At 42.1% G+C, this 26,617-nt stretch overlaps 1 protein-coding gene across 1 annotated transcript in view; it reads left to right on the top strand.

Annotated features, from left to right (window-relative positions):
• The first annotated feature begins 380 nt into the window (after nucleotides 1-380).
• LOC121458307 (28S ribosomal protein S28, mitochondrial) overlaps nucleotides 381-26,617 on the top strand; it is a 131,129-nt gene continuing 104,892 nt past the window's right edge. The window contains exon 1 of the mRNA XM_041667503.1: nucleotides 381-613. Within this exon, the coding sequence (XP_041523437.1) occupies nucleotides 404-613 (210 nt within the window). The 5' untranslated portion in view covers nucleotides 381-403. The remainder of the gene's footprint in view (nucleotides 614-26,617) is intronic.

Raw genomic sequence — 26,617 nt, 5'->3', positions numbered from 1 at the left:
GTGACTGACGACAGAAGTGCCCAACGACAGACCTGCTACCAGTTTCACAAACAACTTTATGTCCATTTGCAAAGGCAATCTCCTTCCTGGAGCTTACAAAATTGGAGGGCGGCTACTAAACATCTTAGTCTCGAGCGTGACAAATTCAAAAGTGCTGGATAACAAGGGACAGGAGGCGCGGACGAGCTTGGGGCTTCCGACCAAGAGGATAATCAAGGAGACCGCTGAAGACAGCATCCCCTGCAAGGCACAAGCCTTCTCTATGCTGCCTAGCCATCAGGACACAAGCCACACAAGCCACACGCCCACACCACACTACGGTAGTAGGCGGGGCTCTCCTTGACCCGCCCCCTGGCCCGCGAAAGTGCGTAAGAGGCCAGAGGTGAGAGGTCACGCAGGCGTCATGGCGGCGCTGTGTGGATTCCATGCCAGGGCTGCAGGGAGCCGATTCCTAAGAGCGCTTCTCTTCTCCAAGCCCTTTCGAAATGCAAGCACGGAGAGTGGTTCCGAGAGCGTGGTCGGCGACTCCTCCGCTCCTCGGGCGCGCTCAGGCGGCTTCGCGAGCGCACTGGAGCGACTCTCGGAGCTGCAGCGGAAGGCGGAGCTCGGACCGGTGAGTGGGCCTCGCGGCGCACGTCCCGACGCGGGGTCAGCGTGAGGTGGGGCTAGCACGGGGGCGGAGCCATCAGGGAGGGGCCGCACAGAGGGCGGGGCCAGCGTGGGGTGGGGCTAGCATGGGGGCGGGGCCATCACAGGGAAGGGCCCAGCGTGGGATGAGGCTAGCACGGGGCGGGACTAGCATGGGGGCGGGACCATCAGGGGAGGGGCCAGCACAGAGGGCGGGGCCAGCACAGGGAAGGGCCCAGCATGGGATGGGGCTAGCACGGGGGAGGGCACAGAACGGGGCGGGGCCATCGTGGGATGGGGCTAGCATGGGGGCGGGGCGGGATGCTCCCCACCCCCTCATTCGGGTGAGGCTGTGCCAGTGACTCAGGGAAGGAGTCCGGTGTAACTTCCGCCCCTTGGCCTCCCGCAGCGGAGCGCGTGACTTAAGTTTTCATTTGCTTCCGAGTTCTTTACCTTGGCATTTACTGCTGGGTGGGCTCGCTCCGCGCACACTCGCGTCATCCTGGGCGAGCTAGCGGGTGCGGCCTGTGGGGCGACCCCTGCGACCCGCGGGAAAAGGGCTCCAGGGCTGTCATAAACATCCTAGCTGAATGGGTAGGGGATTGACAGTGAATGACAGTTATTGTTGCTGTGAGCTGAGTGTGTAATTTGGGCCGTCAGTGTTTCACTTTCACTTTCCAAAAATGCCCTCTTTAAAAAATTTTTTCCATTTGTATGAAATGGAAGTGTAAGATGGAAAGGTGAACCCTTGTAAAATAGAATAAAACGTTCAGATACACAAAGTAGTGGAAATAGGCATAAGGACAAGGCTGGGATTTTTTAAAAAAATAATTAGATATGGTTATGAAACATTACACATGTGGATATTTCTCTGGATCAAGGGATCATTTTAGTATCAAAGCTTTTCTTTGATCCAACGATGGGAAGGACTCTAGGACATAGTTTTGTGATTTTTGTCACATGTAGTGACTTAAACACAAATTTTTACTTACAGGACTGTAGTGGTTTTTTTTTAATAGTAAGATAAAATAAAATATAAAAAGATAAAACAAGAATTAAAAGCATTGGAATTTGACAAAGCAAACAAACAGAAGGAACAGTCCAAGAAACAGATCCACTTGTTCCATCACCACCGAAAGAGTAAACTGGAAGCCATAATATATATGTAGAGGGTCCGGTGCAGACATGCGCAGGCGTGTCCTGCTGCGTCCGGTTCTGAATTCCTAGGAGCTTCGCTCATGTCAGCATAGAGGGCCTGTTCTCCTGGTGTCCTCCACCCCCTCTGGTCCTGACACTGTTTCTACCTCTTCCTCCCTGGGTTCACCCCGAAGGGAGGCATAGAGACTTCCTGTTTAAGGGTGGAGTGTTTCAAGGTCTCATTCTCTCCAGTTGTTTGCCCATGGGTCTCTGTTTTCTCGTCTGCTGCAGGGGAAGGAAGATGACTGAGCTAGGCACTGATCTATGAATATAGAAGAATGTTATTAAGAATAATTTTATTGCCACTTATTTTTTAGAACAGTAGTATTTATCCTCAGTCCCTGGGCTCTTAGTGTCAGTTTCTTGGTCACGCCAGCAGTGTTAGGCATGGGTTCCATCTCATGGAGAGGGCCTTGAATCAGATCAGAGATTGGCTGGTTACTCCCACAAGCTCTATGCCACCGCTGCTCTAACATATCCTGCAGGCAGGACACCATTTTAGATCAAGGGTTTGAGTCTGGGTGCGTGTTTATTTTTCTCTTTGATACCATGCAAAGGACCTTCCTGTACCAAATATGCTAAAATGTAGCTAGCTATATAGGCACCAGCTTGACTTTTCCATGGTCTATGAGTTGTGTTGTGTTGTCTTCAGCTATGGGGCTTTGCTGCCAGTTTGTGGGGAGCAACCTATAGTCATAGCAACAGCCGGGGTAGTTTGGATTCCCATGAGACTCCTTTAGCCAAGAGCTCAGTTAGATGTCACTCAGTCCTGGGACTGCAAGCTTCGTTTGGTGACAAGAAATGGCCAGTTGGGGCTCTGTCTCCCCCATTATTTGTGATGTCTATTGGATTGCCTTCATCTATGTATATATTTTAGAAAACTTCTGTTATATTGGGTTTTCCTAGCACCCCCCAAATGGCCCTTAATTTTAGCTGTCCCTCCCCAAATCCCCTCCTTCAGTCCCCTCTTTCTTCCCTCTCCCCAGTAAATCCTCCTCTCCAGCCGCACCTCCCCCTGTCTGTTCCCTCTAGTTCCTTACTCTCTATCTTTGTGGTTCTATGGATTGTAGTTTGGTTATCATTGACTTAAAGCTCATGTCCTCATATAAGAGAAATACATAACCATATTCCTCTTTCTGGTTCAGAGATTCCTCACCCAGGGTAATTTTTCTAATTCCATCCATTTACCTGCAGGTTTCACTTTTTAACGGCTGAGTAATACCCCATTGTGTAGATGTACCACATTTTTCACTATCTATTCCTCCATTGAGGGACATCTGGGTTCTTTCAGATTTCTGGCTATTATGACTAGAGCACCAGTGACCATGGTTGAGCAAGTGTCCTTGTATGATGAAGTGTCCTTGGGTATGGCTGGATCTTGAGGTAGATTGATTCCCATCTTCATGAGGCACTGCCACACTGATTTCCATATTGGCTATACAGGATTTCACAGTAGGAGTTCTTAAGGAGTCTAAGTGTCTAAGTCTTAAGGAGATATTGAAAGTTTCAGTTCTTGATGTTTTGGGGAGTGACTTTCCTTGTTTTTTCCTCTTGTGGGGACACAGTGCTCTGACTTAGGAGAGCTGCTGCTTCTGTCTTCAAAGCTGGCAGTGATAAACTGTGTCCTCCTGATACTCCCCACCTCATTCATAATGCCTGCAGTAACCTCCCTGTTTTACTCATATCTGTGGGTTTCATATAACCAATAGTAGTCAGTTTAGTGGAGGAAAGATCTAGGATCTGACCATTGTAGTAGGAGCTGTGGGCCTGCTTTTCGTCCGCCCGGCTCCCGCACGGCTAGCTTTACACCAGAAATAACAACATACAAATTGTATTCTTTTAAACTGCTTGGCCCATATATCTAGCCTCTTCTCGGCTAACTCTCGCACCTGGACTAGCCCATTTCTAATAATGTGTGTAGCACCCCAAGGTGTGCTTACCGGGAAGATTCTAGCCTATGTCCATCCTGGTTCGGAGCTTCATCGCGTGTGCTTCAGAGAGCAGAGCTATCGAGTCTGAGCTCACTTCCTCTTCCTCCCAGCATTCTGTTCTGTTTACTCCACCCACCTATGTTCTAAGCTATGAGGCCAAGCAGTTTCTTTATTACTTAACCAATGAAATCAACAGATTGATATATGGCACTCCCACATCAGACCATATTCCCTCTCCTTCTGAATTTGGTTCTAATTTGGGTGCTCTGTTTTTCCAGGAGGTAAGGTGTTTCCTGGCAGCCCCAGGACATTTTACATTTACATTAGCCCCAGCTTACATTTGCTCTGGCCAGGTCTGCCCAGCTCATACTGCATGGAGTCTCCAAGGACAGTTTTTCTTCATCCAACATAGCTTAGATAACATTATTTTGCTACACACTGAGTAAATGCATTTGATTGAGACATGTAGTTCACCAATCTCTTGTTTATAGTTCTTGGAAGTCTTGGTTTAGTGGGAAGGAAATGCCTTGGGGAGGAGGGTGTAAGGAGGCTGAGTAGCCTCCATTTTAGTGTCTTGGCTTTGTAGTATCTAGACTAGGACACTGTAATTGAGTTGGCTCTGTGTGTAACTAGTGAGCTGACTTTTCAGTGATGCCTTCAGAATCAAGTTGTTCTTTACATGAAATCTCATTGCTCCATTAGTGAGACACTATTGTAACCATGGGGTTTCACCATGCATCAAATACACACCCCGTCGAGGTTGTGGGGAATAGAGGCTATGAGGTTGGGGAGGAGTTACATGGGATATCACTGTCTCACTTCTACTGTAAGTACCGTAAAGGTGTACTAAAGCACTTCCCTAGGGTATCTCCAGTGCTGTTGGCTAAACCCACAGTTTAAGCTGTGTACTGCAGGGCTTAAGCTCTAACACAGTTCCAACAATAGGCATTTTGTTTTGTTGTTTTATTTGAGACGGGGTCCTTAATATCACCTGCGGCTGGCCTCAAATTTGTGAATCTCCTACCTCCTATATGTCATCGTGACTGGCCTGGGTTTATGTTATAATGAAATCACAAAAATGTTATTTTAAAATGTCACTTGGGGGTGGGAGGGCTTTTGCTGCCAAGCCTATTGACCTGGAGAGAATTGATTCCTGCTAACTGTTCTCTGACCTCCACATGTGCCCTGTGGCATTCCCCTCCCCCCAAAATGTTGTAAAAAAAGTTATTAGGTCTCTGTTATAACTGCAGGTTGTAATGTGCAATTCAGCAAGACAGTAAACTAATTTTTTTCACTGGAGAAATAGAAAACTCAAAACAACAGACGCCATGCCATGTCTAATCCTGACTTCAAGGCATTGGTAATTTCTAATATGACAATATTAATTTAGTACACGTTAAGTAAGGTAAAGTTTTCTTTGGCTCTCTCCTCTAACTGATTGAGCTTTTCTCTCTTGTTCTGCTTTGTTCTGAGTGTTGAGCACAGTGTGGGTGCTCCCTATGGTGGGTGTCAGTAAATATCTGCAGTCTCAGTGCCTTTCCTCCTGGCCATGAGCAAGCGCCTCACCATAGGCAGCCTAAGGAGGAAAGGCTTGCTTTTGGCCCAGCTTGAGGGCATAGCCCAGGGATAGCCAAGACCTGGCATCAGGTGTAGAAAATAGCGGGTTACATGTGCCTGGAGCCAGGGTGGGGGGAAGAGAAAGAGAGAGGTAGGGAGGGAGAGACAGAGACAGAGAGACAGAGATGAGTGACGGTGCTCAGCTCTCTTTCTCATTCTCCTTTCTTTCTGAACGGGACCCCAGCCTGTGGGATCGTCTCTGGAGACACTCACGTCCATGTGCGGAGGTGCGTTTTACATGATTCTATTGTCTTGTCCAGCTGCCAGTGAAGGTTGAACATCAGGGTTACCGAATGGATGCATGGATAGGCAGTGTACACTGCGACTTCAGCTGCTTCTCACTGCTGCCTAGGCTGGCATCTGCTGTGACTGCTCACGAACTGCTTGAGCAGGAGAGTTGAGCTCTTCCTTCCTGTGCTGTTCCTAGGGATAATTGACCAGGAATGGTTTAGAGTAGTAAGAAAGCTGAAAATACCCTGCTAGTTTTAACTGGAAGGTTGGTACATTTCTGTCTTAGAGACATATAAAATGCCATGAAGAGAAATGCAAGCAGTTCTTAGGAATTGAGAGGGATTTAGTTTTTGAGAAAAGTCTCATATCACTTAGAGTTTCTGGGTTTAATTAATTGAAGAGTACCTTGAAATTAGAAGGTGAATAAATACTTAACTGTGTGATCAGGACTTTTGAAAGAATTTATTTACAAATTATAAAAGTAACACTTATTTAAAAAGAGTTTAAATAGCAAGGAAAATGTTACGTGAAATGTGAGTCATCACCAAGAATGGAGAGGAATTTTAAATGCTCGCCCTTGAATTTTATGTGTGTACATATGTACACACACACACACACACACACTATGAATATGTCGTAGATAGTTAAAAACACAATTGGCTCATGTTGTAGGTAGTCTTCAACTACATTGCCATGAGTATACTCTTTCAGTTCAGAAAGTCTTCGTTTAAATTCTTTGTTTACTAGCTATATTTTTAAAAAAATTAAATTCTTTTCAGGTGTATGGGTGTTTTTGTCTTTGTGTGTGTGTTAGTGCACTATGCACTATGTAATCCCTAAGGAGTCTAGAAGATGACATTGGCTCCCCCAGGACTGGACTGTAGACAGCTGTGAGCTGCCATGTATGTGCTGGAATTGAACCTCGTCCATCGGAAGAACAGCCAGTGTTCTTACCCGCTGAGTCCTCTCTCCAGCCTCTTCTAGCAGTATCGCTTTGAAACCTACTGTTAAGGGATTATTGCAAGGTTAAATAATTTATTGTTTAAAGCACTAGAAACTAGTCCCTGCTAATGTAGGAACCCCAGGTAAGGAACTGCCCACTGCCTACTAAACCCCTTTTAAAGCCTGCCAGATCAGATCTGGGGACCCCAGTATGCACTCCCTCCCCTGGGTTCCGTACATATCTTGGTTTATAACTTTGGAAGAAGACTTTACCAGAGGCCAAGTTAGACCTAGGTACTCCTAGTTCCCAAAACCCCAGAAGGTACATCCTACTGGACATAAAGACATGCTAGTCACCAGAACCGCAGGCCATTTAGGCCATAAAACCAGAGAGGAAAGAGAAACCAGGAGCAAAACACCCATCCAACAAAGACAAATGCAGGGAATCAACGCCTAGACCTGTGATCACCCCAAATCCAGATGCCTAAACTCCAGTGGAAAAGCACAATAACAGAAAAGGCAATATGGCACCGTCAGAGCCCAGTTACCCTACAACAGCAAGAACTGAAAATACCAACACAGCTGAAGCACAAGAAAATGACCTTAAAAATGATTTTATGAAGATGATAGAGGTCCTTAAAGTGGATATGAGAAAAAAAATCTCCTAAAGAAATTGAAAAAGACAAAGAATTGGAAGAAGTCAGTAAATCCCTAAAAGAAAGCCAAGAAAAAAAAAACCGAACAGATGAAGAAAACCAAGACCTGAAAATGGAAATGGAAGCAATAAAGAAAACACAAAGGGAGGGAATCCTGGAAATGGAAAATCCAGGTAAGTGAACAGGAACTACAGATGGAAGCATCACCAACAGAATACAAGAGATGAAAGAGCTAACCTCAGGTGTTCAAGACAGGAAAGAAGAAATAGATTCATCAGTCAAAGACAATGTTAAATCTATAAAATTCCTAACACAAATAATCCAGGAAATCTGGACACTATGAAAGACCAAACCTAGGAATAATAGGAATAGAAGAAGGAGAAAAAACCCAGCTCAGAAACCCAGACAATATATTTAACAAAATCATAAAAGAAAATTTTAATCTAAATAAAGACATGCCCATAAGGTACAAGAAGCTTACAGAACACCAAATAGATTGTATCAGAAAAGAAAACCCCCTCACCACATAATAATCAAAACACAAAACATATAGAACAAAGAGGCCAAGCAACATATATAAGGCAGACATGTTAGAACCACATCCAGTTTCTCAACGGGGACCCAGAAATCCAGAAGGGCCTGGACTGATGTCTTGTAGACTCTAAAGCCATGGATACCAGCCCAGACTACTATACTCAGCAAAATTGTTAATCACCATAGATGGAGAAGACAAGATATTTCATGACAATAAAATAATATCTATACATAAACCCAATTTTATAGAAGGTCCTAGAAGGAAAAGTCTAAACCCAGGATGTTAGCTATACCCACAAAAATACAGGCAATAAATAATTCCACACCAGCCAAACCCAAAGTAGGAAAACACACAGACAACATAGACAGACAGACAGACAGACACACACACACACACACACACACTACCACCACCACCACCACCACCACAACAACAACAACAACAAATTAACCATCATTCGTCATTACTATCTGTCATTATCAGTTGACTCTCTATGCCAATAAAAAGACACAGGCTCAAATGGAATGAATACAAAACCAGGATCCATCATTTTGCTACATACAAGAGACACACCACAACATCAAAAATAGACATTACCTCAGAGTAAAGGATTGGAAAAAGGTTTTCCAACCAAATGGACCTAAGAAGCAAGCTGGTGTAGTTATTATAATATCTAACAAAATAGACTTCCATTCAAAATTAATCAAAAGAGATGGAGAAGGGTATTTCATACTCATCAAAGGAAAAAATCTACCAAGATGGCATCTTAATCCTAAACATCTATGCCCCAAATGTATGGGCACCCACACTTGTAAAAGAAACATTACTAAAGCATAAATCACACATAGAATCCCACACAATAATATTGGGAGCCTTTAACACCCCCCTGTCTCGAGTGGACAGGTCATCCAGACAGAAACTAAATAGAGAAATAATGGATGTTATGACTCAAGTGGACCTAACATATCTGCAGAATATTTCATCCAAATATAAAAGAATATATGTTCTTTTTAGCACCTCATGGAACTTTCTCCAAAACTGACCACATTCTTGTCACAAAGCAAGTCTCAACAGATTTAAAAAAAAAAATGAAAAAGCCCTCTGTATCTTATCAGACTACCATATATTAAAACGATGTCAGCATGTAGAAGAATGCAAATTGATTCATATCTATCACCCTACACAAAACTCAAGTTTAACTTAAAGACCTCAGCATAAATCCAGATACACTGAACCTGATAAAAGAGAAAGTTGGAAATAATCTCAAATGCATTGGCACAGAAGACAACTGCCTGAACAGAATACCAATAGCGCAAGCACTAAGACTGACAATTAATACATGGGACCTTATGTACTTGGATTTTTCTTTGGGCTACCAGCTCAATTATGAATGTTTGGCCGTTAGCTTAGGCTTATCCCCAGCTAGCTCTTATAACTCAAATGAACATGTTTCTTTCAATCTGTATTCTGCCATGTGGCTCAGTTACCTCTGCCCTGTGGCATGTCTTACTTCTTCAGGGTCTCACTGGCCTGTCTTCCTCCCTTGTTTCCAGAGTTCTCTCTCTCCCCAGAAATCTTGCCTATTCCCTTCTACCTACTCATTGGCCATTCAGTTCTTTATTAAACCAACCACAGTGACACATCCTCACATAGTATAAACAAATATTCTAAAACAACCTCATTAAATTGAAAAGTTTCTGTAAGGCAAAGGACATCATCAATAGGACAAAATGGCAGCCTACAAAATGGGAAAAGGTCTTCACTAACTCCACATGCAAGAGAGGGCTGATTTCAAAATGTATAAAGAATTCAAGAAATTAAGTTTCAACAAACCAAATAATCTAATTATATAATGTGGTTTTGTAGAATATTATTTTAAGATGTTACGTTTATTTGTTTATGCTGTGGTATATTTTTTTTAATGATGCAAAACTGTGTTGCTCTCTTCTATGTTGCATTTTTTTTTAGTGAAGCAGTGGTACCTTGCCTGTCTAAAACACATGATGGTCTAATAAAGAGCTGAATGGCCAATAGTGAGGCATGAGAAGGAAGAGGGAGGGCTGTCAGGCAGAGAAAATAAATAGAAGAGGAAATCTGGGAGAAGGGATGAAAGAACAAGGAGAGGAGGACGCTAGGGGCCAGCCACACAGCCACACAGCCACTCAGACACACAGCCACACAGCCACACAGACACACAGTCACACAGCCACACAGACACACAGCCACCCAGACACACAGACACCCAGACACACAGACACACAGCCACACAGACACACAGCCACACAGACACACAGCCACACAGACACCCAGACACACAGACACACAGACACCCAGACACACAGCCACCCAGACACACAGCCACACAGTCACACAGACACACAGACACCCAGACACCCAGACACACAGCCACACAGACACACAGACACACAGACACCCAGACACACAGCCACCCAGACACACAGCCACACAGACACACAGCCACACAGACACACAGCCACACAGCCACACAGTCACACAGCCACACAGTCACACAGACACCCAGTCACACAGTCACACAGACACACAACCACACAGCCACCCAGACACACAACCACACAGCCACACAGACACACAGCCCCACAGCCACACAGCCACCCAGACACACAGCCACACAGCCACACAGACACCCAGCCACCCAGACACACAGCCACCCAGACACACAGCCACCCAGCCACACAGCCACCCAGCCACACAGACACCCAGCCACACAGCCACACAGATACACAGACACCCAGACACACAGCCATCCAGACACACAGCCACACAGCCACCCAGACACACAGCCACACAGACACACAGCCACACAGACACACAGCCACACAGCCACACAGTCACACAGCCACACAGTCACACAGTCACACAGTCACCCAGCCACCCAGCCACCCAGACACACAGCCACACAGCCACCCAGACACACAGCCACCCAGACACACAGCCACACAGACACACAGACACACAGCCCCACAGCCACCCAGACACACAGCCACACAGACACACAGCCACACAGACACACAGCCACCCAGCAACACAGCAACACAGCCACCCAGACACACAGCCACACAGACACACAGACACACAGACACACAGACACACAGCTACCCACACAGACATACAGACACACAGCTACCCACACAGACATACAGACACACAAACACACAGCCACCCACACAGCCACCCACACAGACACACAAACACACAGCCACCCATACAGACACACAAACACACAGCCACCCACACAGCCACCCACACAGACACACAAACACACAGCCACCCACACAGACACACAGATACCCACATAGCCACACAGACACACAGACACACAAACACACAGCCACCCACACAGACACACAAACACACAGCCACCCACACAGACACACAGACACCCACATAGCCACACAGACACACAGCCAGCCGTGGAGTAAGAATGAAAGTAAGATGTACACAGGTAAGAAAAGGAAAAAGCCCAGAGGCAAAATGTAAACGGGATTCTTTAAAGAAAGCTGGCTAGAAATAAGCCAAGCTAAGGCCAAGCATATATAATTAAGAATAAGACAGATTCAACGCAATGCCCATCAAAATCCCAGCAAAATTCTTCAAAGACCTCGAAAAAACGGTACTTAATTTCATATGGAAAAGCAAAAAACTCAGGATAGCCAAAACAATCCTGTACAATAAAAGAACTTCTGGAGGCATCACAATCCCTGACTTCAAACTGTACTACAGAGCTACAGTGCTGAAAACAGCCTGGTATTGGCATAAGAACAGACAGGAGGACCAATGGACCCAAATAGAAGAACCGGATGTCAACCCACACATCTTTGAACACCTGATTTTTGATAAAGAAGCAAAAAATATCAAATGGAAAAAGAAAGCATATTTAACAAATGGTGCTGGCATAACTGGATATCGACATGTAGAAGAATGAAAATAGACTCATATCTATCACCATACATAAAACTCAAGTCCAAATGGATCAAAGACCTCAACATAAAGCCAGCCACACTGAACCTTATAGAAGAGAAAGTGGGAACTATACTTGAACACATTGTCACAGGGACCCACTTCCTAAATATAACCCCAGCAGCACAGACACTGAGAGAAACAGTTAATAAATGGGATGTCCTGAAACTGAAAAGCTTCTGTAAAGCAAAGGACACAGTCAACAAGACAAAATGACAGCCTATAGAATGGGAAAAGATCTTCATTAACCCCCCATCAGACAGAGGTCTGATCTCCAAAATATATAAAGAACTCAAGAAATTGGACACCTAAAGATTACATAATCCAATTAAAAAAATGGGGCACAAACCTAAGCAGAGAACTCTCAACAGAGGAATCTAAAATGGCTGAGAGACACTTAAAAAAATGTTCAACATCCTTAGTCATCAGAGAAATGCAAATCAAAACAACCATGAGATTCCATTTTACACCTGAAAGAATGGCCAAGATCAAAAACACTGATGACAACTTATGCTGGAGGGGTTGTGGGGAAAAGGGAACACTCCTGCATTGCTGATGGGAATGTAAGCTGGTACAGCCCCTTTGGATGTCAGTGTAGCGATTTCTCAGAAAATTAGGAAACAACCTCCCTCAAGACCCAGTAATACTACTTTTGAGTATATATCCAAAGGATGCTCAATTGTGCCACAAGGACATGTGCTCAACTATGTTCATAGCAGCTTTGTTTGTCATAGCCAGATCCTGGAAACAACCTAAATGCCCCTTGACTGATGAATGGATAGGAAAATGTGGTACATTTACACAATGGAGTACTACACAGCAGAAAAAAATAACAACATTCTGAATTTTGCAGGAAAATGGATGGAGCTAGAAACATTATTTTGAGTGAGGTAACCCAGACACAGAAAGACAGTTATCACATGTACTCACTCATAAACATAAAGCAAAGAAAACCAGCCTACAAACCACAATCCCAGAGAACTTAGACAACAATGAGGACACTAAGAGAGACTTACATAGATCTAATCTACATGGGAAGTAGAAAGTAGAAAAAGACAAGATCTCCTGAGTAAATTGGGAGAATGGAGACCTTGAGGGAGGGTTGAAGCAAGGAGGGGAGAGGCAGGGAGGAGAACAGAGAAAAATGTAGAGCTCAATATATATATGAATAAGCCTCTATGTGTGATTTATTTGGGAACTGGTTGGCAGACCCCTCTCCCCCAAAGCCAAAAGAGTAAAAGGAGAAAAACAACAGCAACATTTTGGCGTCCCAACATGGGGCTAGAGTAAAAAAGAAAATCCAACAACAGTTTGGTAGAGATCTAAACAGAATTCTTAACAGAATAGTCTCATATGGCTGAGAAACACTTAAGGTGTTAAACATCCTTAGCCACTAGGTAAATGCAAATCAAAATGATTCTGAGATTCTATCTTCCACCTGCCAGAATGGCTAAGATAAAAAACATAAGCTCATGCTGGAGAGGGTGTGGAACAAGGGGAGCACTCCTCCATTGCTGATGGGGTGCATACTTGTACAGCCACTTTGAAAAATCACTCTAGTGGTTTCTCAGTAAATTGGGAATCCATCTATCTCAGGACCCAACTCTACTGCTCTTGAGCATATACCCAAAGGATGCTTAATCACACACAAGGACATTTGCTCAACTCTGTTCATAGCAGCTTTATTTGCAGTAGCCAGAATCTGGAAGCAACCTAGATGTCCCTCAAGTGAGGAATGGATAAAGAAAATGTGGTACTTTTGTACAATGGAGTATTGCTCAGCTGTTGAAAAAATAAGGACACTAGGAAATTTGAAGGAGAATGGATGGAAATAGAAAAAAAAATCTTCCTTATTGAGGTAACCCAGATTGAGAAAGACAAACATGGTATGTACTTACTCATAAGTCGATATTAGGTGTAAAATAAAGGATAGCTATGCTATAGTCCCATGGACCCAGAGAGACTAGGTAGCAAGGAGGGGTACTAGGGGTACTCTTGGATCTCCCTGGGAAGGGAAAACAGAAGAGATTTCCTGAGTGGACTGAGGGCAGGTGAGGATAGGAACATGGGTGATCAGGTTAGGGGGTGATTGGGGGAGAGTACTAGAAGAGATTACTGGAAAGGGGAGCCATTTTGGGGTCAAGTAAAAACCTGGCACAAGGGAATCTCTCAGAAATCTACAAGGAAAGCCTAGCTAAGATTCCCAACAGCAGCCATATTGCACTGGCCATCTCCTGTGGCCAGATTGGTGCCTAGCCGAGTTGTCATCAGAGAGACATCTAGCAACTGATGGAAACAGATACAGACCCACAAACACTAGGCAGAGCTCAGGGGAAGAAAGGATTGTAGGAGCCAGAGGGGTCAAGGATGCCACAAGAAAACTCAGAATCAATTAACCTGGGTTCATCGGGCCTCACAGAGACTGAACCAACAACCAGGGAGCCTGCATCAGACGGACCTGGGGCCCTCTGCATATATGTGACAGTTGTATTGCTTGGTCCTCTTGTGGGACTCCTAACAGTGGGAACAGGGGCTTTCTCTGACTCAAGGCTTTTGGGATCCCACTCATGATACTGGGTTGTCTTACCCAGGCTTAATACATGGGGAGGTGCTTAGTCTTACTGCAAGTTGATATGCCATGTTTTGTTGATGCTCATGGGAGACCTGTGCTTTCCTAAACAGAAACAGAGGAGGAGTGGATTGGTTGGAGGGTGGGGAAAGGACAGAGGAGGAATAGCGGGGAGACTGGATGAGAGGAGGGAGGTGTAACTGTGGCAGGGATGTAAAATAAATAAATAAATTTATTAAAAACAAACTAGTCCCTGCCAATAAGCATAGTATAGTTTATTTGCTAGAACTGAAAATTGGTATTTTCACCTAAGTATAATTTTGAGTATTTTCCACATTGCTTCAAATGATCAGTGTATACACTGTATTAACAGTTCTGCTGGTTTTTTATATTATGGCCAGAATGTAATTTATTCAGGTTGTTGCTGTTCCCCCTAATAAAGATATGACAGCAGTGTGCATAGGTGCGTAGGAAAGCAAACCTGGAAGATGCCCTTGGGAGGAAGCTTACCCCCAACTCCTGTGCACAGTGTTGGGACACTTGTTTCCGTACTGTAGTAAGGAGCAGCAGGCTATGTTTCCGCCCGGATACCACACAGCTAGCTTAGCCCCGGAAATAATAACACACAAATTGTATTCTTTTAAACACTGCTTGGCCCATAGCTCTAGCCTCTTACTAGTTAACTCTCACATCTTGATTAACCCATTTCTAATGAGTGTAGTACCACGAGGTGGTGTCTTACCGGGAATATTCTTAACCTGCATCCATCTCGGAAGGGAGAGCTATGGCAACTGCCTGACTCGGGTTTCTTTCTCCCAGAATTCTGTTCTGTCTACTCCACCCACCTAAGGGCTGGCCTATCAAAGGCCAAGCTGTTTCTTTATTAACCAATGAAAGCAACAGATAGATGACACTCCCACATCACTGCACCACCTCATCGCCATGGGGTTTTTATTATGTGTGCATTTGCTTTTATCACTTTGCATTGCTTGAAATGAACTAAGGGCCTCATATGTGCCTATGCAAGTGCCCTGTAGCTAGCTCTGCCCCCAGCCCACCAGCGGATGTTCTTGATGTTGGGTGGCCGAACCAGACTTTAGAATTTGGGAGCTGGGATTGCCCCTGGTCCCCGATTTTAAGTTAAAATTGCTCATGTTTGTATTTTTTATTTGATAAATCAGCTCATAAAATATACTTGTAGTCACAAAAATTACATTTAGAGCACATACATTGGGGTTTTATGTAAGATTTCATTGGTTAGATGGTTTATGCTTGATTTTGCTTAAAGATAAACATTGTTGTTTCCTAAACAAGTTGCTCTCCCTGCTGAGATGCCTTTCCATGTGCAGATTCACTGTGAACCTCATTCCTTGTCTAGCCTTGGTGATCCCACCATTCCTATGAAACACCTTCCAATGTCCCGTGCTTGGCTTCACATTGTCTTTATAGAATGCTGGCAGCTCTGGAGTTTCACTGAGGTCATTTCTGAGCCTGTTGTCTTCCACTGTAATTGTAACTCTTGGAGAGCAGGGTTCGGTCTCGTATGGTCTTTACATCCACTGCATAATGCCTTACATGTTAAGCAGGAATATATGTTGGTTTAAATTGTAAAACTTAGTTTGATGGTTGAGTAGTTATAAATGCAAAAGTAACAGCTCAGAAGCCTGCTCATGGATTTTAAACTATGTCTGTATAGTGATGAAATTTCAGGTGGTGTCCACCGACTTTCTTTGTAGCATATATTAATCTTTTAAAATAATGGGTTTCATTTTGGCATTTTCAAGTATGTCAGAAATTGATCCACATAATTCTTTGTTCTAATTTCTCATGGAAGTTACTATTTATTTAAAGGTCCTGTGTTTTCTATGACTACTTGTGAGCTCGCGTGGCCACATCGCTTCCCTTTGGTAAAATACCAGCTTTGATGCTGTCGTTATTTTTCAATTTGTTAGTTGTTTTGCTTATTTTGAGTATAAGGACCAAATATTTTTTATTATTGTGATCAACACAGCTTATTCTGGTACATAAAAGGACTACTGGCTAATGTTTGATAAAGATTATTATAAATATATTTTTTTATTTCTTTTTTTCCTTTATGGGGTAGAGCATCAAAGCCAGAACCTGGCACATGATAGACCATTGCTGTATCTTTGAGTGACATCCCAGCCTTTCCACTCCTAAATCTTAAATCCTTAATCACTCTTATTTCATTTAGACAGTGTGAATCTGAACACTATGACAATATGAACTGTTGTAGTTTATAACTCATGCTAGCTGCCCACAGATGGCAGTATTGAGCAAAGAATGGGTTTTTCTGTGTTCAAGCTATTACTACTGCTTCCTTACAGTAGAGGGTGTCCTGTCCCTTCAGTACATTGAAAAAGTGGTTTTCAGGGAGTTTAGGGCCTGCACAGTTAAACATCCTTGTGCTTTAAATTATGGAGAATACTGACATTATAGAACACTTTGTAGTTTTATTTATTTATTTAATTTATTTATTTATTTGTTTTCACAATATCTTCATTTGGATTTCATGTAAATAGTTTTAAAATGTTTCAATTTTTTGTTAAAATTTCATTCTTTCTTTTCTTTTTTATTTTCAAAATCTTAGCCAGACATGGTAATCTTGGCACTTGGAAGGCAGAGACAGGTGGATCTCTGTGAGTTCAAGGCCAGTCTACATAGTGAGTTCCAGGATATTCAGGGCTCTGTAGAGAGATCCAGTCTCCAGAAAAACCAAACCAAATAAACAAAACAAAGTAAAAAAAAAAAAAAAACCTTGAATTTTCCAGAACACTGTTTGTTTATTAAGTGTACACAAGCGTTTTGCCTGCACGTTTGTATGTGTGCTGTGTGGATGCTGGGAATGGAACCTGGGTCCACCACACGAGCAACAAGTGCTCTTAACCACTAAGCAGTCTCTGCAGGCCATGATGGACTCACACTGTCGTTGAGCTCTTTTTGGAATACCAGAGATTTGTTTCACTATAAAGGGTAGGTGCCTCAGCAAAGAAGGTATTGTGTCAGCTTCAATAGAAAGGGGAAAATGATCTCCACTATATAAATATAATAACAAGATTATGTACTTTTATTTAACCCTTCATTCTTACCCTCCCAGGTTTTTTTTTTTAAATCTTCCCAGTTTTATATTGACAAAAAGAAGTCATTCCACTTTAAAAATTATTAACGTTGTAAAGGAATGTTGAAAAATGTTTCTTATTTTAGCTATAATGCTAGCCCTTTTCCTTTACATTGTAGAGTTCTGGAAGAGTTACTAAGATTTAGTAATAAAATCTTCTGAAACATTCACTTCCTTCTTACAGAAAATAGTCAGTTAATAAACACAATGAGATGGTAAATTGAAGTAGATAGACAACTCAAGAGAGTGGGCCTTTATTAACACTTAAAATATGCTTGAAAGCAGTAGTCACATCATTCCAGAAAGGAAAGAAGATTTATAGTTGGCACGTGCTGTATGTGAAGGGTGATCACATAACCTGGCCCATTTAGATCCTTTTCTTACCTTCATGCTCAGTCTTCGTTTCTCTACGTGGAGATCTTTGCTGACACCTGGATTTAAATGTCTTTTGGCCATTTGAAATTCTTCTGTTGAGAATTCTCTCTTTAGATCTGCACCCCATTTTTTAAATTGAATTATTTGGTATTTTGATGTCTAATTTCTTGAGTTCTTTATATATTTTGGAGATCAGTCCTCTGTCAGATGTGGGATTGGTGAAGATCTTTTCCCATTCTGTAGGCTGCCTTTTTGTCTTCTTGACTCTGTCCTTTGCTTACAGAAGCTTTTCAGTTTTAGGAGGTTCCATTTATTATTGTTGCTTTCAGTGTCTATGCTGCTGAAGTTATATTTAGGAAGTGGTCTCTTGTGCCAATGCATTCAAAGTTACCTCCCACTTTCTCTTCAGTCAGGTTCAGTGTACCTGGATTTATATTGAGGTCTTTGATCCTCTTGGACTTGAGTTCCTTGCATGACAACAGATAAGGATCTATTTACATTCTTCTACATGTTGACATCCAGTTATGCCAGCACTATTTGTTGGAGATGCTTTCTTTTTTCCATTGTACAGTTTTAGCTTCTTTGTCAAAAATCAGGTATTCATGGGTGTGTGGCTTAATGTCAGGGTCTTCAATTTGATTCCATTGGTCCACTTGTCTGTTTTTGTGCAAATACCAAGCTGTTTTTATGACTCAATAGTAGAGCTTGAAGTCAAGGGTGGTGATGCATCCAGAAGTTCCTTTATTCTACAGGATTGTTTTAGCTACCCTGAGATTTTTATTTTTCCATATGAGGTTGAGTATTGCTCTTTTGAAGTCTGTGAAGAATTGTGCTGGGATTTTGATGAGGTTTGCATTGACTCTGTAGATTGCCTTTGGTAGGATAGCCATTTTTATTTTGTTGATCCTACCTATCCAAGAGCACAGGAGATCTTTCCATTTTCTGATATATTCTTCAGTTTCTTTCTCCAAAGACTTTGTATATAGGAGAGGGCTACTGATTTTTTTTTTTGAGTTAATCTTGTATCCTGCTACATTACTGAAGGTATTTATCAGCTGTAGGAGTTCCTTGGTAGAATTCTTGGATCACTTATGTATACTCTCATAACATAAGCAAATAGCAAAAGTTTGACTTCTTCCTTTCCTATTTGTACCCCGTTGATCTCCTTTTGCTATCTTATTGCTCTGACTAGAATTTTGAGTACTATATTTAATAGGTATGGAGAGAGTGGACATCCTTGACTTATTCCTGATTTTAGTGGAATCGCTTTGAATTTCTCTCCATTTAATTTGATGTTGGCTGTTGGGTTGCTGTATATTGCCTTTATTATGTTTAGGTATGTTCCTTGTATCCCTGCTTTCTCAAAGACCTTTATCGTGAAGCAGTATTGGATTTTGTGATTTTTGTGGAGCTTTTGTTGTATCTAATCAGATGATCACGCATTTTTTTTTCCTTTCAGTTTGTGTATATGATCAGTTACATTGATGGATTTTTGTATGTTTATGTTGAACCATTCCTGCATCTCTGGGATGAAACCTACTTGATCATGGTGGATGATCCTTTTTTTTTTTCTTTTTTTTGATATGTTCTTAGATTCGGTTTGCCAGTATTTGTATTTTATTGAGAATTTTTGCATCAACATGAGTAAGGTTTATCTCTGTTCTCTTTCTTTGTTGTGTCTTTTTGTGGTTTGGGTATCAGGGTAACCGTAACATCATAAAAGGAATTTAACAATGCTCTTTTTGATTCTATTGTTTGGAACAATTTGAGGAGTAGCTTTTCTTTGAAATTCTGGTAGAATTCTGCACTGAAGCCATCTGGTCCTGAGCTTTTTTTGTTTAAGAGACTTTTAATGAGTGCTTTTGTTTCCTTAGGGGTTATAGGTCTATTTAAGTTGTTTGCCTGGTCTTGATTTAATTTTGGTATGTGGTACCTATTCAGACATTGCCCTTTTCTTTTAAATTTTCTAATTTTTCTGGAATACAGGTTTTTGTAGTATGACCTAATGATTCTCTGTATTTCCTCAGTGTCTGTTGTTGTGTTGCCCTTTTCATTTCTGATTTTGTTAATTTGGATGTTCTCTTTCTGCCATTTGCTTAGTTTGGATATGGGTTTGTCTGTTGTGTTGATTTTTCTCAAAGAACCAAATCTTTGTTTCATTAATTTTTTTGGGTATCATTCTTTTCGTTTCTATTTTTATTGATTTCTACCCTCAATTTGAATATTCCTGTTTTCTACTCCTCCTGGGTGAGTTTACTTCTTTTAGTTCTAGGGCTTTCAGGTGTGCTGTTAAGTTACTAATGTGAGATTTCTCCAAATTCTTCTTGTGGGCCTCAGTGCTATGAACTTTCCTCCTAGCACTGCTTTCATAGTGTCCAATAAGTTTGGGTTCATTCTCATTGAATTGTAAATAGTCTTTAATTTCTTTCTCTATTTCTTCCTTGACTCAGGGGTGATTCACCTGAGAATTACTCATTTCCGTGAGTTTGTAGACTTTCTGCAATTAGTGTTGTTGTTGAATTCTAACTTTAAGGCATGGTGATCTGATAAGATACAGGTGCTTATTGAAATTTCTTTGTATCTGTTGAGTTTTGCTTTGTGACCAAATATGTGGTTGATTTTAGAGAAGGTTCCATGAGGTGCTGAGAAGAAGGTATATTCTTTGTGTTTGGATGGAATGTTCTATAGATGTTTGTTAAGTTCTTTTGAGTCATCACATCTGTTATTTCCCTTATTTCTCTGTTAATTTTCTGTCTGGCAGACCTGTCCATTGGTGAGAATGGGGTGTTGAAGTCTCCTACTATTAGTGTGTGGAGATGATGTGCCATTTAAACCTCAGTAATATTTCTTTTACATGTGTGGTTGCTCTGGTATTTGGGACATAACTGTTTAGAATTGAAACTTCATCTTGATGGATTTTTCCTGTGATGAATATGAAATGTATCTCTCCATTTCTTTAGATTAATTTCTGTTTGAAGCCTATTTTGTTAGACATTCGGATAGCTACATAGCTACACTAGCTTGCTTCTCAGGTCCATTTGATTGAGTGTTTTTAGCAGAAGGTCAGCCTCTATTGTTGTATCCATTCTTTTAGCTCATGTCTTTTTATCAGCCCATTGATACTGACTCCATCTTGACATTCAGTTTTCCTCTTTTCCTCTGTGCTCCTATCATACAGTCATAAGCCACCCTAAGGTCTGTTTGGAGAAGATCCTCACTAGAGCCATCGCTCTGCTCTTTGATCCTTTAACTAAGCTCAGTAAGGATTCTTTCTTTTCAGAAATTGCTAGTGTGCGTGTGCGTGTGTGTGTGTGTGTGTGAATATTCGAGGTCTCTGACTGGCTCGGGATCACAAGCATACCATTGTACCTGACTTTTCCTCTGTTGCTTCTGAAGATCAAATCTAGCTCCTGAAATTTATGAGACAGGCACTTCCTAATGGCCAAGATTAATAATAATAATAATAATAATAATAACAACAACAACAACAACAACAACAAATGACAGCAGATACTGACAAAATTGGAGAAAAGGGAATTGGACATTAGTGTGGAGGGTTCTCAAAAAGCTGAAAACAGGTAGGTTTACCACAAGATGCAGCTGTGCCTCTCGGACATACGCCCAGAGGGCTGCACATCTTATTAGAGCACTTGCCCATGCTCACTGTTGCTCTGTTCATCATAGCCAGAACTCAGGAAGAGCCTGTTGCCATCAGGGTATGAATGGATGGTGAAGATAGGAGAGGATAAAGGTCTAACACTGGCTGACTGACATTGATGCTCTTCCCATTCAGGAAGGTCTGTTTATATCTCTCCTATGCCTTGTCTTCTATTTTTGGAGATAAAGGTTTGCCAAATGGGTTTCAATCCACAGGTTGAGAACCAGTGTTCTAGTGTCTTCTGCTGGCTTTCTTTATCATCATAGACCTGTGTCCACAAATCAGAACTAGTGCGGAGATTTTGCCAGTTACCCAGTGTATGTATTCCAGTTATACATTATAGATTGAGAAAATAGCTACAGAGTATGTACATGAGCGAGAACTGAGCTAAAACATCTTTGAGCCTGTGATCTCCAACAACTTCCATTCTGACTGGTGCAATTTGTCATCTCTGAAATTCTATTTTCCTTCACTTGATGGATAGTCACCCTGATCAAATATTCATAGCTCCCTTTGGGAAAGTGAAGAAAAGGGTTGATAGTATAAATTTGTTTTTTTATTAATTTTTTTCGATAGCATACACAGTAACGATTTCGCCATGGCACTTCTATACACAGAGGCATCTTCCTTTGCTCCTTCCTGCTTGTCTTCCCACCTCTCCCAACCGTCTCCAAGTCCTTCCCGCTGGTCTCTTCATCTCCCTTCTGCTCTCATATCACATGCACACGTACACGTACATTCCACATATAAGAGGAAATGTAATTTTTATCTTTCTTTTTTCCCACTCCATTTCCCTCTCTTGTTCTGTCCTCTTTCCTCCTTTTAGATATCATTCATATTCAGGCAGCAGGGGCTTTGAATGAACTTCTCTATTTAAGAGACAGGCAGTCTGGAAATTAGTTCAAGTTTGGTGGCTGGCTCATGATGCTCATGTGTGATTCAAGCCAAGATTTCTTTGTGTGAAATTCAGGAGCAGTATAATCAGTCAACCAGAGAGCTTGATAGCCACTGAGCCCTGAGACCATGCTGATCCAGTCTGCGGTCCTGGCACACCCTGACTCCATTGATTTCAGGGAGCCATTGTGAAGGGTGGGCGATCAGCTCTTAAATAGTCAATCCACTCCAGCCTCCATTCTCTCCAGGCCTTTAGGATATTTCCCTGGACTAGGAGGGTATTTCAACTCTATTTAGTACAGTCTGTCTTCATTTAGTATGCTTCATTTGGCCAAACAAGCAGGCTATTAAAAACCACTGCTAGTTACTTATATTGACATACTGTATTTAGAATCTGTGATGGTTTGAGTAGGTATGTCCCCATAGACTCGTATGTTTGAATGCTTGGCCCATAGGGAGTGGCACTCTTAGGAGATATGGCCTTGTTGGTAGGTGTGGCCTTATGGAGGAAGCGTGTCACTGTGGAGGTGGATTTTGAGATCTTTGTTTAAGCTGTGCTCATTGTTGGACACCATTGCTTCTGCTGCCTGAAGGGCAAGCTGTAGAACTCTGAGCTCCTTATCCAGCACCATGTCTGCCTGCATGGCTCTATTAAGATAGTGGATTGTGTCTTTGAAACTGTAAGCTAATCCCAATTAAATGTTTTCCTTTAGAAGAGTTGATATGGTCATGGTGTTTCTTCACAGCAATAGAAATCCTAAGACAGAAGCTGGTACCAGGAGTGGGGTGTCGGGTATTCTTGTGATAGGCCTGACAATACCATGTGTTTTGTTTTGGGGAATATGGACTTTGGGAGTTTGAGTTAGAAAAGGAATTGAACGATTTAATTGGGGCTTAATGGGCCATGCTAGTAGGAGCATGAAAGACAGTGTTGCTGAGTGTCATTTGAACTGTGGGGACCTGGCTCAAGAGGTTTTAGAGGAGAAGTTTAGTATGTTGCCTAGAGATCATTCTTGGGATATTTTGGTGAAGATTGTGGCTGATTTTTTGCTCTTGTCCAAAGCATCTACCTGAGGCTAAAGGGAAGAGATTTGGATTAATTCCATTGGTGGAGGAAATCTCAAAAAAGCCCAGTATTGACTCTGTTGTGTGATTATTACTTTTATACAGATTTATAATAAATAAAAAAGGAGCAAACTGAGCAAGGAAAATTACAAAATGTACAATTTGAAGAGGAAAGGAGCACTAGGAAGTGGATTGGAGATAAATTGGTGTTGAAGGAGATAAACAGATTAAGAAATGGAATAAAGGGAGTGATAACCTTAGGACAAGATCCCATACAGCTAAGCTTCCAAATTTTGAAAAAGGATTAAAGGAAGCTCAGAGCCCTGTGTGGTTGAGTACACTTTAATCCCAGCACTCTAGTGGTGGAGGCTGGAGGATATTTAAATTCAAGGCCAGTCTGGTGTACAGAGTGAGTTCCAGGACAGGCAAGCTTAAGCAGTGCAGGAAACCATGGAAAACAGAAAGCTGATGAAGATGCAATTGAACGAGAGGGCCATGTTCCAGCCCAGGAAGCAGCAGAGCTTGGCAACTTCAGCCTTATAATTCTGGCTTTGGAGTCAAGGATACAAGAAAGGGTAATGGACTCTCTCTCTCTGAGACTAAGGAAAGATGCTGAGGTCAGGTGTGTGGTAGGGGTGTCCTTGCACGGAGACCAAGAGAAGCCATTGTGTAAAACTGTGAAGGTGGAACCTGGATTGCCTTGGAGACCCCAAGATACTTGAGATGCCAGAGTCGTGGCGTCCCTGCCAAGGAAAGCTGCTAGCAGGAGTGGAAGCTGCTCAAGAGAGAAGTGTGTTGCAGTCAACAAAAATGAAATTAGTTGAAGATCTGAAGAATGTTTTGAATTTAGACATGGAGATGCATAGTTTTGAGTTTGCCCAGATGGTTTTCAGTCTTGCTTTGGTTCAGTATCTCCTCACTGTGCTCCTTTTTTTCCATTTGGAACAGTGATGTATCTCCCATGCCATTGTGTGTTAGAAGTTTGTGATCTGCATTTTGATTTTGCAGGGGATTATAGTTAAGAGATTGTATGAATCTCAGAAGAGACTTTGAACTTTGGACTTCGAAATGTTCCATAACAGGCTGTCCATATAGAACAATTGAGCACCTGAGATTTGTCTAATAAATTAACTTTAAATTTAATGTGTGGGTCTGGAAAGCATGACACATAGAGACACTTGCATGTAAGCTTGGTGATGTGGGTTCGATCCCAGGAATCCCTGTAAGTTTTGCATGGGTAAGCACAGCTGCTGTGAGTTGATGAGTTCCACGACACTGTCGTGCCTAAAGATAGCATTTGATAGCACTCTTTCCCATCCACAGCACGTACATCTTTTATTCCCCTCCTTCTGTCTGTGAGCCTTTGAGGGATAATAAATGTCATGTTTAGGGTTGAGCACTCAACAGTTACTTATTCTCAGTACTTTGAGGAGTTTTGAGTCTCTGCAGTAACTGTTACCCACTATAACGAGAATCTTCCCTGGAAAGGATTTTTTGGTAGTGTGTCAAAGATTGGAGGTTGAGTGTGTTCAGAGGGATGGTGTCAGAGATGGAATAGAAATTGATTTATAGAAGACTCTTTTTAGGAGAGTCAGTAAATATACCACTTTTCTTTTTCTTTTAAGAGCCATGATTATATATGTATGCAACTTTTTAGTAGTGAGCAATACAGATAACTCTTTCATCTTGGAGTATAGCAAGGAAGATAAAATATAATAATAAATTTTAAATGTGGTGTGTTATTAGAGAAATTGTATAGTACAGACTGACTTACATAAGCCCTTACAGCAAAAACAGTCTTGCTTGGGAAAATGCCTCACTTTGTAGAATAACTGGAAGTAAAATTCCATGTACTTAGCTGCATGACCTAATGTTTAGTTAGACATATCTGTCGAGAGTGAGTGAGAGAGAGAAAGAGAGAGAGAGAGAGAGGAAGAGAAGGGCAAAGGGAGAGGATGGGAAAAAGAGGTGGTGGGGGGGGGGGGAAGGGTGGAAATGGCAGGATGAGAAGGGGGGGAGAGAGAGAATGTGAACCTGGCTTCCTTTTGTAATTTTATTTGCCCCTCAAGCATGATGGCTCCTCTGACAGACCCGGATGTCCTGTAACCTTGTTGTAATCACTGCTTTCAGGGCCAGCAGAGTTGCCTATTGATATTTTTATTTTTGGTGGGATCTCTTGTTGCACAGGCTGACCCCCCCCCCGCCAAGAATTAAATTAGCTTACATTAAAATAGCAGCAACAGCTAGCTTTTAATTTTATGCGGGCAAAGATTGCCTTGAAACTCGGATTCTCTTGAGTCAACCTGAGCTCTGGGGTCACAAACTTGTGTCAGCTCTCCAGTTCTGTGTGATGCCGAGAAGGGTGAAGGGTGTGTGCTGAGCAATCCAGTGAATAACCGAGCTCTCATTCCTTGTCCTTCTGAGGGTTTTTGGGTTTTGTTTGTTTTTGTTTTTTGAGACAAAGTTTCTCTGTGTATTTTTGGCTGTCTTGGAACTATCTCTTGTAGACCAAGCTGGCCTCGAACTCACAGAGATCCAGCTGCCTCTGCTTCCCAGGTGCTGGGATTAAAGGCGTGCACCACCACCACCCTGCCTTCTATAGACATGATCATCTCCTTTCAGGATAGTTTGTTTCTTCTTTTGTACACTTTTTGCTTAGTTTTTTTTGTTTGTTTGTTTTTGTTTTTTGCCTGCCTTAATGAATTAGTGAGGACTTCTAATCCCTTGCCAAAGAGAGTGACTCATTGCCTTCCTTCTCAGGTCGTTAGAGAGATCTCCATGTTTCTAATCATTAATTACGGTAGCTAGAGGGGTTGTCTGAAGACACTCTTTATCAAGTTGAAGTGCTCCCCTTTATTCCTAGTGTAGTGAGAGTGTTTATGACTGTATATTGGATATTGTCTAGACTTTTTCTGCTGTTGACATGGTCATGTGGTTTTCTTCTGTACTCTATTGATTTGATGGGTTACATTAATTGATCTCTGTATGTTGACTCTGTTACACCACACTTGGTTGGGGGGCATAATTCTTTTATATGTTGTTGGATTTAGTTTACTGCTATTTTATTATAGATACTTGAGTCTGTATTCACTGAAGGTCTAATCTATAGTTCTCTGCCTGCTGTCATGTCCTGAGTGTTTTGGCCTTAAGGTAATAATGCCCTCATAGGACAAATTGAGAAG

The sequence above is a fragment of the Microtus oregoni genome, unplaced genomic scaffold (assembly GCF_018167655.1).
Source record: "Microtus oregoni isolate MIOR12 unplaced genomic scaffold, Mior012 000017F_ref0000208, whole genome shotgun sequence".
In the NCBI taxonomy this organism is placed as follows: domain Eukaryota; kingdom Metazoa; phylum Chordata; class Mammalia; order Rodentia; family Cricetidae; genus Microtus; species Microtus oregoni.
This window is presented reverse-complemented; position numbering and strand designations above follow the sequence as displayed.